Source organism: Anopheles ziemanni, chromosome 2, assembly GCF_943734765.1.
Source record: "Anopheles ziemanni chromosome 2, idAnoZiCoDA_A2_x.2, whole genome shotgun sequence".
In the NCBI taxonomy this organism is placed as follows: domain Eukaryota; kingdom Metazoa; phylum Arthropoda; class Insecta; order Diptera; family Culicidae; genus Anopheles; species Anopheles ziemanni.
This window is the reverse complement of record NC_080705.1, coordinates 36375628-36394626: the sequence shown is the minus strand read 5'-3', so window position 1 is coordinate 36394626 and position 18999 is coordinate 36375628. Positions and strand designations below refer to the sequence as shown.

The 18999-nt window shown below is 46.0% G+C and overlaps 3 protein-coding genes across 3 annotated transcripts; 1 reads left to right on the top strand and 2 right to left on the bottom strand.

The window, feature by feature from the left end:
* Positions 1-14842: 14842 nt before the first annotated feature.
* LOC131282680 (uncharacterized) lies at positions 14843-16958 on the bottom strand. Its single transcript, XM_058312206.1, has 2 exons — positions 16728-16958; positions 14843-16459 (listed from the first exon to the last, which is right to left on the bottom strand). The coding sequence occupies exons 1-2, from the start codon at positions 16873-16875 to the stop codon at positions 15126-15128; spliced, it is 1482 nt and encodes a 493-aa protein (XP_058168189.1). The 5' UTR covers positions 16876-16958; the 3' UTR covers positions 14843-15125.
* Positions 16959-17487: 529 nt separating this feature from the next.
* Positions 17488-18328, top strand: LOC131281377 (uncharacterized). The gene is made up of 4 exons (XM_058310704.1): positions 17488-17604; positions 17672-18003; positions 18068-18131; positions 18208-18328. The coding sequence occupies exons 1-4, from the start codon at positions 17589-17591 to the stop codon at positions 18315-18317; spliced, it is 522 nt and encodes a 173-aa protein (XP_058166687.1). The 5' UTR covers positions 17488-17588; the 3' UTR covers positions 18318-18328.
* Positions 18329-18336: 8 nt separating this feature from the next.
* On the bottom strand, positions 18337-18999 carry LOC131293495 (uncharacterized). Its single transcript, XM_058321572.1, has one exon. The coding sequence runs from the start codon at positions 18946-18948 to the stop codon at positions 18337-18339; it is 612 nt and encodes a 203-aa protein (XP_058177555.1). The 5' UTR covers positions 18949-18999.

The window sequence follows — 18999 nt, the reverse complement described above, 5'->3', positions numbered from 1 at the left end:
GCGTGATGCGTTCGACTTACCAACACACGTCGTGAGATTGCGTATTTCTTCGCCCGCCCATTAAGCATTTTCCTCTTTTCGTATGCCGTGACGCCAACCTCACCGGAGAAGGTAATTCCGCAAAACGGGGTGTATACCAATAATGACTTTTAGCAGCGATAAATTTACACAATGTCAGCGGCATGACAAGTGTTCTTAGGGCCGGGGTTTTAGATAATATTTGCCTTGAATTTATTCACGCATGATTAATGGGACCACTTACGTCGCCGCGAGGACACGTTCGCACCTTCGCACACTCGGTTTGAAGTTCAACGATCGGGTCAAATGTCAACTAAAAAGCGTATGCTGCGCAGGGAGGATGGTGAAATGCCATTTATGATATGCCCTTCGGTTGGTTAATTCAACTGGTGTGACGTACGTACCTAAAGCATGTGCATTCGATGAAAATTCATGTTTTGAAAACTACCAACGAAATGAAAGCAAACCAAATGCCAATGTAGTACAAAACAAAAAAAAGGTTGTCTTAGAAAATCGAAGAGATTACCCACTGGAAGAATGAAGCCCTTCTACTGCAGATATTAATTATCAGACAGGTCTATTATTTCGAAGAACATCTTCATTATTACTGTCTCTATTTTGATCGGAACATCCATCCCCGATTTTAACTCACGCTCGGTCTTAAAATAAATGAACCTTCGACGATCGATGTATCCATTCGGTTTATTGAGTGCACTTTGAAAGACGGATGCTGTTTACTTTAGTCTGCATCCATCAAACTGCCCTGTGAGTTCATCCCACTTAAAACTATGTTCCGTTCAATTGCAACAAAACCAAACCGCGTGGAAAAACAGTTCCACTAGGGAACGCCACTAGCGGACGATGCGCGGCGTGTAGCAGAGCTAAGAGAAGTTCTTCATTTTATTTATGTATTTTAGTTTTGTTTTTTTTTTCAAATGGCACTCTCGAATAAACAGAAAATTACTCACGCAAGGAGGCTAGCGGGACGGCAATAGAATGAGTTTCTAAGAAATCGAGATGCTCGCAGTGGAAAATTGCATCCAGTGAAATGGGACACGCCAGCAAACAAGCGTACAAAGTCTTGAACTCAAGCAAGAAACAACTGCACGGTTCGTACGGTATGGTACAGACAAAAACAGAGATGAGAAAAACAATTCCAGAAGTGTGGAAACGACCCACAAAGGCAGCAAGTAGAAATTCAAAACCATGAACCCAGCGATGGTAAGGTGCAATGGTTATGAATGAAAACATCTTCCCAGCGGGCGGATGAAGTTCGCGATCGCGCCCAACTCGGGATCAAATTGCGTAATGAAGCGGAAAAGTGAAGTTAATTAATTATGAACCAGAAAGAATGAATTGAAAAACAGACTTCAAGTGTCATAGATACGAGGTGCATTCTACTTCAGTTCAGCAGCATTTTCCCGGCACGATTGTATCGCGAAAGGTCCGTTGGAAATAGTCAAAGCAGGTCATGCTAATAAAGATGCATCTAACCAACTACAACATCAAACCGGCAAAGGGTAAAACGTTGAACCAAGGAACATGATGCCACTGGAGTCAAGTGGAAAAGTTTTACGCAAAGCGATATTTCTGGAAAATTCTAAGTGTAACGAGAGATGGATGGTTTGGGCCGCGAAAGGGAACGTGCCTTTGCACGCACATTCGAGCGTGTGGCTACGTTCTTGGGCAGCATTCCACACTCTGAAAATTCCACCGGCTTAACGCGCCATCTTCACACACGCTCCAAGCTTTCAACATGTTTCTCTTCGCCTCGTTAGGCCACCGTAAATGGAAAACTCCTTCACGGGTTTTGTTTTCGTTCCGAAATGTCGTCCTACTTTTCAACTCGGCAGTCTTCGGAGGAAGAAAGCAATGAAAGGCGCGACGCGTGGAGTGTTTGATTTAAATCTTTGCTCCCTCCCAGAGAATTGGCGTCAGCTATGGGTTGTCTTTTTGTAACAAAATTTGAGCAAACGAAAACTTCTGCCAAGATACAAAGACTCAAAAGATGAAAAAAAAGGAAGATTAGGATGGGGAGATATCTTTTCTTTTCTGCTCGTGTTATCTACGGGCGTCACGTTTGCTTCATATTTGGTCAATTTTCCAATTTTTCTTCGTTCAGTACCTTCTTGAGATGGTTTATTTGTTGTTCATTCTCTTCTTTCCTTTTATTTCTGTTTTTTGCAAAAAAAAACAACAACATTTGATGCGTGATGCGTGTCTTTTTTTACGCTCAGCTTTATGTTATTTTTTCTCCTCGGCGTTACTGTTGCTGCGGCGTTTTTTGGCTCAGTGGAAATATTTATAAATACGCACTAAAACGCCTCCACCTATCGCGTTTCGGCGTCCCCGCCCCACAAACGGTTTTCACATGGACACTTTTCCGCATCGACGGCTGGCCACTAGCTGCGTGAGAATTTGTTTAGTCGAGCGGAAAGAGTCATGTTTACAAATAAAACACGCTTATAAGCTAATGGCCAGTTTCCGGGTGCCGTCGGTACCGTCTGTCTGAAGATGAAAGGAGGAAAAACGGCGGCGTAGCTACGAAAGTGAAAAAAAACAATCGTATCAGACAAAAAAATCCTTCCACCGACTCAAAGTGGCCACTTTTATTTCGCGTCTCGCGAATGTATGTTGTTTTTTCAGTTTCTTCTACCAAAGCAAATGAAGAAAATCGAACGAGAAACACGACCGGGCTCGGCTGTCGTCGGAGAAGTTTTCCACCGGCGGCGACATTTCCGGGCGGACCCTGACACATAAAACAAATGTCAAACTTTTCATCATTTGCTGCCATCGTTTGTCCACGATCAATTTATGGCATATCAAATCGTTTTGCTATTTTATTTGCCGAAGATCGTAAAACCGTAGGAAAAGTGGAAGGCGTGCGAGCAAAAGTGAATGGACGGTTGAAATCATCGATTCGGACTCAAAGGAAATTTATAACTAAAAACTATAGTTCCCTAAGGCAAATTATCAATGATAGCTACGAAAATAACTATCAAAAAACTGTTGCTTTGTGTTGCAAACTTACAATATTAAGTTCATACAAAGTTGCCGTTTTTATTTCAATTTTACGCTAAACTTCATGACGTTCGTTTACTTTCCTAGCACATGTATCCGGTTTTATTTTGAATAATATGATATAATAAAATCAACTACTAAAAGTCAACCACCCACATCTACATCAGTTTTATAATAAAAAATGTAAAAATCAATTCCCATCCCTTTATCTAACAATCGGGGACTAAACGTAGATATAATAAATCAACGCAGCGGGAAGCATCGGAGTGTTGTGTAAAAGGACACACCGATTCATTTTAAAAATTTCCTCATGTAAAACTTCCACTGGAAAACATAGCATAGATCATTAAAATACCATTAATCAAATAGTAGAACATACCGACGCCACAAACCAACCACGACCGGATGTCCAATACCGTAATCCTTAAATCCACTTCCGCATCCTTGTGTGTAAACAAGTGAATTAAATGGAGCACTATCACCCCCGTTTTCATTTTTTTCGTTTCTGCTCTATAGATTGCTACCTTTCTTCGTAGAAAATGGGATTCACTTTCTGATTTCTACAAGAGTTTTTACAACGTGTTTCTTGCTGGTTATCTTGTTTTTCTAAATGGAACTTTCCTCGTTCCGCTTTGTTATGGGCAACATTATTTGATCCATTTTCCATAGAGCCGTTTGGGGATAAAATTATCAATTTTCCATCCCTTTTTTAATCCTATCCTTTCCACTTCATGGCTCGTTAAGAAGAGCTACACTTCTTTACAACTCATCCCATGGTCCGCTCCCAAAGAATGAAAGGCTTTCTCGCTTTCCTTTCCGGAATGCACTATCCAGCGGAAAGTTCAGTTGAGAAATAAGTGGAAAGTAAACAAACCAATAAGTATAGCCAGGATTTCCCAGGGCTCCGACACGACACGAAAGGAAGTTTACACGGGCGCGTCAACAAAAAAAAGAACTAACAACGGAAGCAAACGGAAAATGAAGCATGGAAACGACACGATGGCCGTCACGATATTTAAGTTTTCCGTTCACGGTTCCATTTCCAACGCGGGAGATTTTTCTTTTCTTCCTTTCACTGTGCGCTGACTTCCTAGGTTTGTTTTAGCAAGTTGTTGTATGCGGTGCGTGTGGTTTTCCGAAACTTTCCACAACTAACACACAGGAATTTCCGACTTCGGCAAATTTTGCAGACAATGCGTTCTTTATTTTTCCACATCCCTGCTTGATGCCCCAAAACGACGCACGTGAGAGTGAAAGGGAAAAAAGAATTTTTCTCATCACGGTTCGATTTCGGGAAATGGGACACCGTTCCTAACCGCTTCCTACAGGGCCGAAACTACAACTTATCCTTGTCTAATCGAGGGTGTTCTCGTGATTGCTCCTAATGGAATCGGGTATCTTGATATCGTGTGGACGCTCGCTTCGTTACCGAGAGATGAAACTACCGATTGGACGTTCCCTGTTCCACTCAGGGAAAACACAGGAGGGAAAATTCGACCGAGCGCCCCCGGGACCACAACTCTTCACCGATCAAACGCTATATACAACAGAAAACAATATTCATTTCACTTTCCCTTCCCTCCCTAAATCAATACGCGAGCAGTAATGTACGCTACTTGGGCAGTATGTAAGCGATATCCTCCCTGTGCTCCCTCCGCTTCCTTGTCCCCCCCATTCCGAAACCCTTCCCCGTAATAAGGTTCGCTCGGATGACAGCCGTTTGTCGTCTAACGGGGGAAAAACTTTTTCCTGCATACATTTCGTCCCCAAATTGGATCCGCACGGAGGCAGACAGGCCGGCACAACCAAGTAAAACGGACGGACGTTTCGAACGAGTGAAAAACACTGGTACCGTCTGGTAAGTGTGCCATCGTCTAGTTCCAAAATGGAATACCGCCGGGCCGTCGGAGTCGATCGGGAAAATGGAGCCGAGTAAAAAACCACGAAACATCAGGACAAGATAAATAGATATCGACGCGCAGTTTCGGTAACGAGAGTGCAAACAAGTAAACTGCAGCACAGGCACAAGGGATTTGTGGGACTTCAGTACAGGCAGGATCTGGGGACCCGTATGGGTAAGTAATTGAGTCGTTATCCGAAACAAAACTTTTTGTTTTCCATCCCCGAAACAACTTCCAGATAAACGGCACGATTATTAGCAAAATATTGAAACCCCCAAAAGCATGGGTAGGTCGCTAAATCTATGCTAATTCGACTGTGTCATGATATGAATATGGCTTCAACGATACCGGTAACGGTATCGATACGTAACGTTAATTGCCAGAAATTCCAATATCAAGAGCTATCAAGGAGCTTAATTATTGACTTCCTTAGGTGTCGTTTCCTAAGCATAAAACGACTTCCTACAATACTCCCAAGAAAACCACCGGCATCCTCATGAACGACTTATCATCCCTTTCAGGCCACGACAGCGAACCACGGGTCGCATCGTAAAACGGTACGCTGGCACAGCCCATACCACAATAAAACCACAAGACTGCGCGACCCTCGAATATTGGCTTTTAATTACATCGCCAAAGTAGAGGAAAGATAAAGCTTCCTACCTCCTTTCCTTCGGCTCAAAATAGGGTCCAACCCAACGTAGGCGAAAGAAGCGAAAAGGACAAATTTCCCACACCCCAATAAACGGGGGTCTTTTTTTGGACGTGTTCATTGCGGTGCCACTTGGCTACCCCTGGAAAATCTCCCAAGTGTTCAAAAGACTGCGAGGAAACACTCTCCGCGTTCTCCTCGAGATCCTCGCGGCACGGTGGTAAGTAAATGAACATGGAAATGAAGTGGACTGAGTCATGAAACGTTATGACCGCAACGGTGTCAGCGTGCACACCAACAACACGACGCGTTCAAGGATTTCAACCCGCTCGAGGGAGTTTGTGTTGATGCATGTTTCATTAAGGAGCCGGGGAAAAGCTTCCACCGGAGGGCCACCAAACGGATACTATTCTTAATCCGGCCTTGTTGCATGCATTGTTTATGAAGTGGGGTCAGTTCGGAATAAATAGGAAAGGTAACTGTGCTTTAGATATTAATATCAATCTCTTATACTTTCTATAAAAGTATGTTCACAACAAAGGGGGAAAGATTGTGTTTAATTTCTTAATAAAGCAAAAATCCAAAAATGATAATCTTACCTTCAGCTTGCGGAGCTTTTAACTGTTCGAAGTTGTAGTTTTTATTTCTGGTTGAAGTTTTTCTTTTCGCTCAATTTTAAACGATGATCACGATTCAAGTTGGATCTTTTTAAGGATATTTTTTCAACATTCGCACAAGGTTTTACGGATTGCAATCGTTTCGTCGACGGTCTGGAGATAGATTTAAATTTTCTTTTTCAATCTACAACTCATTTAAGATAATGAAGTTTTCATTCATTATATTCGAATGGATGGAGAACCATAAAACACATCTGCTTCCACGTAGCTTCTTCACAGACACACACACATACTTCTTTTTCCGACACCATTTAAGTGGTGCCGGCGGAAACGTTTCAATTAGCACTATCGAAGCGAACAACCGTATGCTAAGTAGAAACTTTTCATCTTCAACTACAAGTGGCCGCACTAGCCTTTTCTTTTTTGGCTTTCCAACAAACACTCACACACACACAAACCGGGTCGCCGGAAGGGTTTAGGAACGTTTCGATTAATCACTGTACTGTGTGTCTGTCGGTTTGTAGCTGCTTCGCGACTGCACAAACGAGCTGAAACGATGATGCACATGCACGGGAGGTTATTTTTTGCTCACGTTTTATCACCACTTGCATGCGCACCGAGTGACACGCGAACGTACGACCGAACGGAAAGAACTGGCGTGCATAAATTTATGTGTAATTATGAGCTTCTTCGTGTTTTGTTGCTTCCCTCTTCAGCCGTTGGTCTTTGCTGCTGGGCATGTTTTATTCTAGCTGCACTCTCGTAACTCTTAACACGCAAAGATTGGTGGGTTTTTATTTTATTCTCCTCTTCCACGCATATTAAGTAGGCTCGCCGAGCGTCCTATGCACCGTGGATCATCCCAGCGCGGCTGCAACCGGGATTTCCAGTGGGATTATTGATGGTTTCGGTTGGCACATTAATTTGCGTTTTGCGAAACCGGGAGCCGCACCGGGACGGCGATGCATCATCATCCGATTCGGGCGGTTGGATTTTTATTTATTTACAATCGTTTTAATCGTTTTTTGCACCCCAACTTTACGATCCCAACGGCCATTCCTTAACGCGATAAGGAAGGAATAATTTAAGTAGTTTTTTTCTTCTCTCTCACTTTCCATCCAAACTCAAGAACGGCTGCCCTCTGTATGATGTACTTTCCACCACATTCAAGCAAGGGCCTTCTGCCGGTTGATCATTTTTACGATTTTATTTTCGTCATGATTTAATGATTGCCACGGTGTCAAAGAGAGGGGGCGTTTATGAGACTTTCCCAGGGGGTATGTGGGCCATAGGTCTCCTGCCGTCATTGCTACAATAATCGACAACATTAACAACCGACACCGGGTGCCCGCGCGCCACGTCCATTTCTCCGTGGCGTTGAAGTGACGTACAGAAGTAAATTTCGAAATTATCCGGCCCATTAATTTCTGTCCCACACTTCGCCGATCGATTCGGAGTCGGTTCTGTCTCCGGGGCGCGCGCGAGGAAGGAAAACATACGAAATTGTGGCGGTAAGAAAAACGACCGAAGGGGAAAAAAATCGTTCGGTTGTGGGGAAGAAAATGTACAGCCAGGATGGGAACGATTTCAGTACAAACAAGGTGCAGGAAAGAAGCGCCATTGCTCTACTATCAAAACATTGCCACCGGGTCTGGTAAAGCCAGCGGAGGACCATTTCTGGTTCACCCCACTTGGCACCGGGCGAGCAGATTTTTGCCAACTGTGGAAAAATTATTTTTATCGGTTGTTCGTGCAGCGGATCGTAAGCGGAAGGATGGAGCGGAAAGCCACCGCCAACGATGCGTCACCGTCGCCAAGTCCGGATGCCGCCACCCAAGGTTGGTTGGGCCCGATGATCTAACGATTCTCGCACGACAGGGAGGGTGTGGAACGCAATACAAGAAGCAACTACAACCGTTTCCCGGAAAGCCAACACTCCTCGGGACCACTCCGCGACGTCATCCTTTTTTTTTGTGTGAGACGTCGAGGAGACAATTGCAAACTTCAAGCACGACTAACGCGAATTAACCTCGATGTGCGCTGCAAAACATTTAGCACCGAATTTACCATGACATTGTGCCAGTTTCTTGCCATCTCCCTTTTTTTTGAGGCGTCCTCCGCCTTAAGACTAGTGCAACAACGTGCAGAGTGCTTCTTGCAGTTGCCAAATCTCCCATGCTCGGCGCGTTCCACTTCAAATTGTGAATGGTTTTTTTCGTATTTTTCTTGTGTCCATACACCCGGGCTCCTTTTTCTAGTTTCGACAGCGCGATGAAGACGATGTCGGCAGCACCAAGGAAAAACTCATAACGCTTTTTCGCCCACATCGTGCTTCCAACCCCTCTCTCCCTCCTTCTGTTGATGGGTGGTTCGTGAAGCGCGAGGAATTACCATAACGAACCCATTCGAAGTACCCAGCCGAGCATCAGCAGCCAGCATAAAGCCATTCATTCGCCTCAAGGTGTGCGTTGAACGGTGCGCTGATCGCCATGGCAACCCCAAATGAGCGGCGATGAAAAATCTCGGTTAAGTGTGTACGCTACACTACCGCGATTTTAAAGAGAGAGAAAAAAAAACAAATTACAACCAACCACAGTACACTAGCGTCACTATAGCAAGACGGCGGTTTCCACGGTCAACAGAAGCGCACCGACAACGCACCACCACCGGGCGAACAACACTTGGGAGAATTGGCGAAGAGCGCAAAAAATAAAACACCACATCATGAATGCACGAGGCGCGTATCACGCGTGCAGAAATTTGAAAAAAAAATATGTATGAAAAATCAAAGGAAAGAACTGATCAGTCAACCCGCCAACAGGTACTGCTGCTGTACCAGCTAAAATTCCCCCCTCTCTTCAGGGGCCACGGATGGGGGCGCGGGAATCCACCGGTTGCGACCATACCAAAAACGCGACCAATCGCCCCCAAACGCGAGCGACAGACGCGTGAGGTGCAGAAGAAAAAAAAACGATAGTATAAGAAGCAGAGGGTGCAGAAAAAAAAGATAAAAAGCACGCACACGAAACCTTGCGTACCCTTTCGGTGAAGGGGTGTACTACGCGCGAACTTGATTACAAACACACGAGCACGGCACGGCACTGGGGAGGGTGGCTTTTAGTTGTTGATCCGCTGGTAAAGTACCGAAGAGAAGCAACGTTGTTGTCACTTTATATCGGACCGTGTGCGAGTCCCTCACTAAACCAGAACTACGGTTCTGCCGACGACGACACAATGTCTGCGAGCTGGCAAATCAATGGTCGGTGTCCGTCTCGGTGTCCGGCAAACGGCTAAGGAGGTCAAACGGTTCGCATTCAAACATCCTTGATTCCTGGAGCGCAACTCCAGTTGCGACCCTGGAGGGAACGCTCTCGGTTGCTACAGCGACGCACTCCTAGACCGTATCCATCACCAACGTTTGTGCGTTCGGTGACACCACCGCGTTCACAAACAACTCACAAGTAAGCACCGCACAGCTTCACCGCTTCACTGTGACCCTAAACCGGCACACTCGACTCGATGGGAGGCCGAGGTGCAAGGATACAGCTCCATGTACGGCGTCGTGTGCACAAAGCGTAACCCCTTCCGTAGAACAGACCGCTTGCTTACGCGACGCGACGCGAGACAGGACCCCCAAAGGAGCGTACAAGAAGCGAGAAATCACCACCACCAACACCCGTTCTGGTTGAATGGTCGAACGCAACTGCCAGCAGGTCGCGCCGTGCAAAGGTACCACCAGCGCGCGCTATATTCACGAACTCGGCGCACGAACTCCTGGCCTACTACTAGGGTATGCCGTGTGTGTGTATGTAGGTGCTGGTCCGCGGTTCGATCTCCCGCGAGACGTCCGAACGAACTCGGCAGCCCTGAGTGCAGCATGTGTCTTATGCTCCCCGAAGCAAGCGAGCGGTGCCGATGCTGTGTGTACTACCCCGAGGAGACGCCAGCATAGGCCGCGATGTAACTCCAGCGAATAGCGCGAGAATGAGCTCTAGTAGAAGTAGATGCCGTTGTGCGTGAAGTAGACGCACGAGTTCAGAGCGAGAACGTTGATGCGTAGCTGTAGCGAGATGGACCCATCTGAGGATAGAATACACAAGCAAGCAAGAGAGTACTCTAAACATAACGGTTCAATGTGGGACCATATGTTAATTTTCATAAGGGATTTAAATATTTCCAATCAGATGCTTCTTGTGTTAGATAAATAAATACGATAAAACACGCTATAATAATTTGAAAAATTGGAAATATCTCTTCAGCACAACATAAAATACTCCGACGAACGGTTACCAAAAATATAACGCGAACTTTCAAAAAACATCGCGCTCTCGCCACGCTGCTGCACATGCGTTCGCCGAAGCCGATGCTGGGCTGCGTACTTTTGGTCTCGAAACGAGAGCACGTTGGAACTCATTCTCCCGCCGACGGCACCGGCCGGTAAACCTGCTCGACAAAAACACGAAAAATCACATGGTGCACCCGAATGGGGCCTGTGGCCGCGCGCAGTTTCCATTCATACCGGTTTCTGTTGGCTCTTGTTCTTTTTTTTTTCTTTGTCATCGTAAACCCTCGCAAGCCCTATTCGGTCCCTCTTTTTTGAAGCGTGCTTTATCAGGCCGCTTCTTTCCGCGGCCCATTTAGTTATCACATAGCGTCGCGTTTCTCTCACGTGGTTGATATAAAATCGCGAAAAAATCAAAACCCAGCGGAAGGGAACGAACGGGGCGCGAACTTGGGGACAACTGGGGTTCCCGACCAGTGCATTCATTCATACTCGGCCACGGTACAAGGCAGCGGTGGGAGTTGTTTTGACCCGGGCTAAACATTGCTGAAACTTTGAAGGATTTTTCGAACTGGACCATTAGCAAAATCCCACAGGAAATGGCAAAGAACCGTTTCCGTCGTTCGACGAGCAACATTTTGGTGAGTTGAAAACCGTAACTGCCAGAGCTGTCGACTTAAGGTTGCGGCAGGATCAATGGAGTGAAGGTCTGAGATTATCTAGATCACATAAAGTAGGTTAAACTTCCCTCGGTGGAATGGTGGCGTGTGCGCTTGTGTGGGAACCCCGGTGTGTGTTGGAATTTTATCGTAGGCTGTACATGATTCTGTGAAGTGATGCCTATCTGAAGACTACAACGAAACAAATAGAGACCAATAAAATGTATTGGCGGAGGCAAAAGCCAAGTACCCGAAAGTATACTTCCCCGATCATAAAAAGTCTTTAGATGAGCTCACACCCGCAATAAAATCCGAAAATCACACGGGCTTGTTCGATGATAAAGACGGCCAATAAAACACGTTACCATATTTAGCGCAGAACATCGTCGTCGTCCGGCCAATTCACAGCCGATATCTCCGTTTTGTATCCGAGCCCACTTAAGGCACTGCTGCTCCCGACATGGAATTCGCAAAAATACGGAACGTTCGACTCCTGTGAAGCATTCAAATTATCCTAAGCCGTAAATCGCCCATGGTCATAAGGGGTCTTTTTTTTACGATCCCTTCTCGAAGATACACACATTTTACAGCAAGCGGTGCGCGGGCCGTCCGGGCAAGAGGAGCCCCCGGCCAGCGTGCATGTACGCCAGCCATACATTGTACCGGGCGCCTTGGGACCACCGCTCGGCCTTCGCAATGACGAATCGAACGTCACGACCGCAAAACCGACGACTCCGAACACGCGGGAGGCCACCTTTCACTCACCAGATTTTCATCTTCATCTTCGATCGCGGCCCTGTGTGCCGACGGAGTGGAGGACCCTACCGATTTGCGTCACGTCGCCGAACCTTACCTTGAAGTGTTTTTCGCTTTCGGGGGTCGCCCCAAGTGTTTGAATTTTTGCGCACGACAGTCCGCGCACCACTTCAGCTGGTTTCACCGGTGGGACTTTGAAGAAAGGGGGCAAAACAAAAAATACCTCCATCGCAAATGGTTCCGCCGGCTGCCTTGGTCCACGCGGAACGGATTGATTTCGACTTCGAAGTCACCATGAAAAGAGAAGTAAAAACATGTTGGAAAAATAGTGTATTAGACTTGTACTGAAGGAGGGAGCAGGGGGAGAGTCTTTGGAGGTAACCCTTAGGTAACCAGTTTGCTTCCTACCAGGGTCCGCCGTTCGATCGGTACTCGTTGTGGAAGAGTTCCGTCCGTTCCGTTGTCAACCAGTTGGCTGAAACGATCACCGGTTTACTGCAAGACCGGCACCACAGCCGATCCCCAGTAACTTCTTGGCTTCATGAATTTTTATGTCATTACATCAATTACGTAATGGGCAACTGTAGCTTCCAGGGTACGAGTTTGTACTTGTGATCGGTTTAAGCTCAGCCGTGTCACAACGAAACCCACCGAGGCAAGAGGAACGTATCGCGGACTGTCGAATGTTTTTCAAGATTTAATCACGGTGCACGATGCCATACGATCGAGAAGAGGAAAGGAAGTAAAACACAGTCCCACTGACGTAACGCTCTAGGATCCGTTGCTTACCCGATTCACTATATATGAGCCTTTCTGTGTCAATGTTCTTACGGGCCCACCATATATTCCACTTCTTCGCAAAACGATCGTCCCGCGCGCGATAAAAGACGCAACGAAGAGAAACGTGAAATAAATCGAAAACCCGGCACAACCTATATCTGCTACTTTAATCGCGTTCCGCGTGCGTAGCGAATCAAGGAGGCCCCGCACGAGCGCACGGTACCGCCCCGCCGGTGTCACCGCCGTTTCCACAATCGATGGTAACAGGACCCGGCGTCACCGAACCACATGGCGATAGCATGGCGTCCGGCGACATCCATCCCCAGGGTTGCGCTCATGTCGTCGGCCCGGTTCAAGAACTCCTCCTTCGAGCCGAGCAAATTTTCATTGACAACTTTTCAGGCACGATCGATGAGTAATGCGGCCCGCGCCAATGCAGTGGTCGCGCCTCGTGCAAAGAAGGCACGACGAGACAGGGAAGGAGAGAAGGAGTTAAACGCAAACGTGATGTGACGAGCTGCTATTGGTGCGTGGTTCGTGAAACCCGCCTCGCCGTAAGGGCACAATTTGAATTTTTATTAATTTGTATGTTAAGTACCGATCGTACGATTGAGGGTTTGCGGTGCGTTTGCTGCTGCATCGCGAAGGTGATCATAACTTCCTTGGGAAAGGTGCGTATGGGGTGAGTTTTTGACGCCACTCACGGGGGATGCAATAAATGTTGAGGCTACAAATGATACGATTGCTGGTTTCTTCTGATTATACGTACTCGTTCTTTTATCAAGAATATGGAAATGAGCTACGGAACAGGATAAATTTGTTCTAATATGAACTTAAAAATGTTTTCTTAACTTGTACTTTTTTTTACTATTGAACTTTTTGACAAAGAAATAACTGCGCTTAGGCTTTGAACTAATAAATTAACTAACTAAACTAATTATTGGAAGGTACTACGCTATTATTAAAATGCTCCCAACAGAAAGTCAATAGAACTATTTTTTAAAAATATTGGAATTTGCAAAATTGAGCTTTTTCCAGAATATAAATGCAAATTTTGCCCCTTTAAAAATTATTATGAAAAATGTTCTTCTCATCCCATGAAAATTCGCAACAATTAGAGAAATTTGAACTGTGCACCGGTTAATTTACCTTAGAAGAGAAAATACCTTCAAATAACTTTTGCGCCGACGGAAGCGAAACCGCCGACGAGGCGCATCGCCAGTAGTAGGTTGGTCAGTAGAAACTGAAGGAAACCGCTGACAGAGCGAACCGCGGTAAACAGGGTCGGTTAAGAACCGACACTTAAGCATATAAGCCAAATCGAAGAACCGAGTTGGCATGTAAGCAAGATCGAAACTTGTAACTAGGTTGAGAATTAGTATAAAAGCCCAAGAAACGAATAATAAAATCAGTATTCTGCTAAGAGACAGCTCGCCCTTTAGTTTGTACGTCGGTGGAAGCGAAGCATGTCGTAGGAAGGGCATCGTGCGCAACATTGGAGGCGTTAGGGTCGGAGCCGGATTCGGTCATATTCGGCAGCTGGCCCGGGGAGGCCAACAAAGTCAGGAAATTCATCGCGGAAACTAGCCAGAGGAGCAGCACCGGCGAACGGCCGGCAGCGATCAAGCAAGACAAGCATCGGCGGACGGCCGGCGGACAAACGGAGGTACCAGGCGGAACATCGTTGAACAGTCGGCGAAACAAACAGCGATCATCCCACCGTAAGCGGTGCACAGAACGCGACAACCAACGAACCATTGCGTAGAATGTGATCGGTTTCTCCACCAATCGTGCGTAGAAGCGCTCAAGTTTATTGCAGTTCCGAAAGGTTTCATCTGCCCCAAATGCAAGAAGGCTGCAGACGAGAAAAAAGAGAGCAGAGAATCTCTAATGCAGACACAAAAACTACTGAAGGAATAAGTAGATAGAGAATTTAGAAAAGGAAAAAAACTCAAGGTAGAAAAGGAGATAGAAATACTTCAAGCAGAAGTTAAAAAAGGCCCAAGATGAACCAGAAGATACCGGAAGTTTCAGCCCCCTGTCGTAGGAAACGCAGCGTGTTTGAAAACCTTCAACTTACACCATTGTTTGAAAGAATTCGGAAACAGATAGTAATAATCGAAACCCCCTTCAATGAAGTAATAAATTCGTTCCAATTCAAATAGCAAACTGACTCTTTTGCCTTTATTACAACAGATGGTGATGTCCATTGACCAACAAAGCATGATCCAAAATAAACACAGACCGTATGTATGGGGGGGGTTAATGGGCACGCGTTAGTTTAGTTCGCGACAAGAACTTACAGTTAGTCGGAGCAAAAGCTTCCCTTCTGTGGCTTATTTTCCCACTCGAAGTATGGTGTATCTTTTTTTCTCCCTTGACTGGGATGGCCTGCCTCAGTGCCTTGCTAGCACAAGCCAAAGAACGCTCGCTCTCCTCTCAGTAGTCGTCTCCACGGGACACAACTTCCTTGCACGTCGGACGCAGCATGATCGTGTGTTCGTACTGAGCCGTGTAGCTACCCTTGACGTCGCACAGCGGCGGATACGCTTCCACGATGCCCTTGTCGCAGAGATCCTTCAGCGCCATCTGATACTTGGTCGCGCCGGCCCGGTCCAACCAGCGCTTGCAGAACGCGAGCGTGCCGAAATTGCGTGAGATGGTGCCGAGCAGCTGTTTCGACGACTGCAGTCGGAGAGGCACAATCGGGGCGTCAAAGTTCTTCATGTAATGAGAGGTATCCATATCGTCGTGCACTAGACCACGACCGGTCGAGCCGAATGTTTCAATGGCGTAGAACTCGTTCTCCTCCATGCGCGTCGTCTCGCCGCCCTTTACAATCGGTACCGTCTTGCCAGCATGGATCCGGTACGGGCTGATCGAGTGGCCGTTCAGGTTGCGAATACTCTTCACCTGATACGTTTTTCCGTCCAGTTCGACCTCGTACGATTCCATTACCTCCTGGATGGCAGCTCCGATGTCGCACAGCCTCACGTCGATACCGGCCTCGCGGATTCCCGCCTCCGTTGCCTCCTTGACCGCCTGTAGCAGCTTATCGTACTTTGGGTTGAACGACAGCGTGAACGCGCAGTCGATGATACGACCCTTGATGTGCGTTCCGAAATCGATCTTGGTCACATCGTCGTACAGCAGCACCGTCGGATCGCCCGCGTTGGGCGTATAGTGTGCCGCGCAATGATTCCTCGAGCATCCGGTCGGGAAAGCCAGTCCCGCCTCCAGACCTTTCTCGCCAATCAGACGACGGGCCGTATTTTCAAGTTCCTCGCAAATCTCGATCATCGTCATGCCAGGCTTTATCCATTTCTGCATGTACTGTCGCGTTTGTCTGTGCGCCTCCGCGGCCTGTCTCAGCTCGTTGTATATGTCCATATGCATCCGATCCAGCGCACGCTTTTCCTCGTTCGTGAATCGATCCTTTGCCGTTGTCGAATCTGGATACTGCATAATTTGACCCTCGGGGAACTTTCCGTCCGGGAACTGTTCGGAAATCGGAACCGACGGAGCCACCAGTTTGTCTCCAGCAGGCTTCTTCTTGTTCTTCTTCTTTTTCTTTTTCTTCGCACCTGCTCCGGTGGCACCGGCGGCAGTAGCATCGTCATCCTCGCCTTCTTCTTCACCGTCCTGATTGGCACCTTCTGCCGGTGGTTTAGTTTCCGCTGCTTTGCTGGCCTTCTCCGCCGCAATAGCCTTATCTTCGGCTTGCCGTTCAGCTATGGCCTCGCGCAAAACTTCTGCCTCTTCCATCTCGACCGCTGTAATCATTGTAAAATGATAATTAGAGCACGTTGGAGCATAAATACTGCGTTGTAGTGATACAAATTCAGAACACGCAACGCATAACCTCACAAATCGTACGGTCGTTTCAAGAACGCCGCATGAATCAAAACGAGCAGTGCTCAATTTACATCGCTGAAACAATCTTTCACCCAGAGGTAGTTAAACAAATTTCAATACGTTCATGTGATTCTCTTACAAAGCAAATATTTGCCACAATTTGCGCAACAATGTTGGCGGGCATACCTGTTTTTTTGGGCTTCCTATTACGTTTTTTCTTCTTCTTTCCTTCGGGCACATTTTCGTCCGCTACGTCGTCGGCCGCATCCTCGTTATCCTCAATTCTATCCGGAGTTTCCTCAACCGGGTCTGGTTTCGTTTCGACGGCCGCCATTTTACGCGTTTTTACTTTCGTCCTTTTTCGCTTTTCCGACCAAGAAATGTGAGAAATTAGACTTGTCCGTCAGATGCTGTTTACTTCCCGGAACTAGTGTTGGTAGAATCGGAGCTCGAACCCTTTGCGGATTTTAAAGGATTGGATCCCATTTGACGGATTCGGATCAGAATTGATTCGTTTGAGAATTGATCAGATTTGATTTCTTTGGGACTCGATTGTAATCGATTTGATGATTTTATTTGATTCTGCCTGACAAAATCAAATATATTTGAATTTGATTTGGCTCGATTCAGATACGAAGTAGAATTAGTTACGATACGACTTGAATACATATAGCTTGGGCATCGGTAATGTAAACGATCCTGTATGCATTTTCGATGATGCTAGTCCGCGATAAGGCTGAATGTTATTGATTTCAGACCTCAGTACCGTCTTCCGTTCCTCTATGATCTCCACCGTTTGCTACGGCGAATTCAATACATATCGAACAAGATTCGACGAATTCCCAATGGGATTCGGAATCGGAATTTCGAGTCCCTACAAGGGATTTGATTTTTCCACCTCTAGTTTTGTTTGTTGTCAAACTTTTCGCTTTAGCTCTTGAATTCAGGAAAAAAGAAAATTCTCAATCAACAAAGTACAACAAACTACACGTTTGCCTCATTTAATAATTTCTGTGAACGTAATCGGGTATAATAAGACACAACACGATGCAGGATGATATTGGTGAGATAAAAACATCCGCTTAAAGCGTTCGTACGCGACTTATCTAGATTTTTCACGCAAAATGTAGATGGCATTCATTCGGATGATTCGGGAGGCGAGCACTTGCTCAAACAAGGGGAACCGCTGCGAGAACAAGATCGCTTTCTGCCGATAGCCAACATCACAAAAATCATGAAAAAAGGCATTCCCGCCAATGGGAAAATTGCTAAGGATGCTAGGGAGTGCATACAGGAGTGCGTGTCGGAGTTCATATCATTCATCACATCGGAAGCCAGCGATCGGTGTTATATGGAGAAACGCAAAACCATTAATGGAGAGGACATACTGTGTGCCATGTACGCGCTTGGCTTCGAAAATTACATCGACCCCTTGAAGCTGTATCTCAACAAATACCGAGAGGTAAGTACATCCGAATGTGTTTGTAATAGCTCGTTAATTGTCCTTACAAATCCTTGAATTTCAGAGTGTTGCAGCCGAACGAACAGTCTCCGAAGAATCGAAAGAACCACAGACGTCCTCTGAGCCAGGTAATGATTTACAATTCGAACGAGACCAAGAATAAATATTATCTCATCATCTTAAATATTGAACAAACCATTTTAGATTCACCTGAACGATTCGTTTTACCGACCACCATAGGTAATGCCGACATCGTTTATCATACGGAAGAAGGAGAGGTTTTCTTCAAGAACGCACCATATGAGCGTTTGTAATAATCTTAAAGGCAGTAAATTACATGTCCATACCCAGGCGATCTTTTATTTTCAATAAACTTTCATAAGTATCCAATTGTAATCGGTGAATTTCTTGAATGTTGGCTTCATGACGTTGTTGCATCTCGGTTAGTGTGTCTATCTTACTGGAAAGCTTTTGAAGAAGGGCCATAACAACATCATCTTCCGTCGCTGCTTCGATCTGTACATCAACGGGTGGAGTTTGATCGTCGCTATCATTGTCCAATTCTTCCAACATGTATGAAACACTTTCATCGCCTTCATTTGAAACATTTTTATCATGATCAAGCGCTTCGTTCACTTCCTCCATCTGCTTGATATCATCCTTCTCGGCAATTTCTTTGATTGTATCAAGGATTTGCTTGATGTGTTTATTAAAAGCACAGTCCCGAGTTGGGTTGGCCAGATACATTTTGAGAAGAAAATTCCATTTGCTGCGACAATGTGCTGCGGATGCGTTGATTTCTTGGTCTTTCAATTTTTCTGATACTATGTCCCATGTATTATCCTCGTCCTGTCCGCCACATCCTTCAATAGCTGTTAGGTACACTTTAAGCAGCACAATTATCTCCTCTCTTTTCCACATTTTCGGTTTAAGTTTACGAATCATTTTCGATTATTTTACTGATCAATGTTTATGAATCGCTAAACTAACATTTAA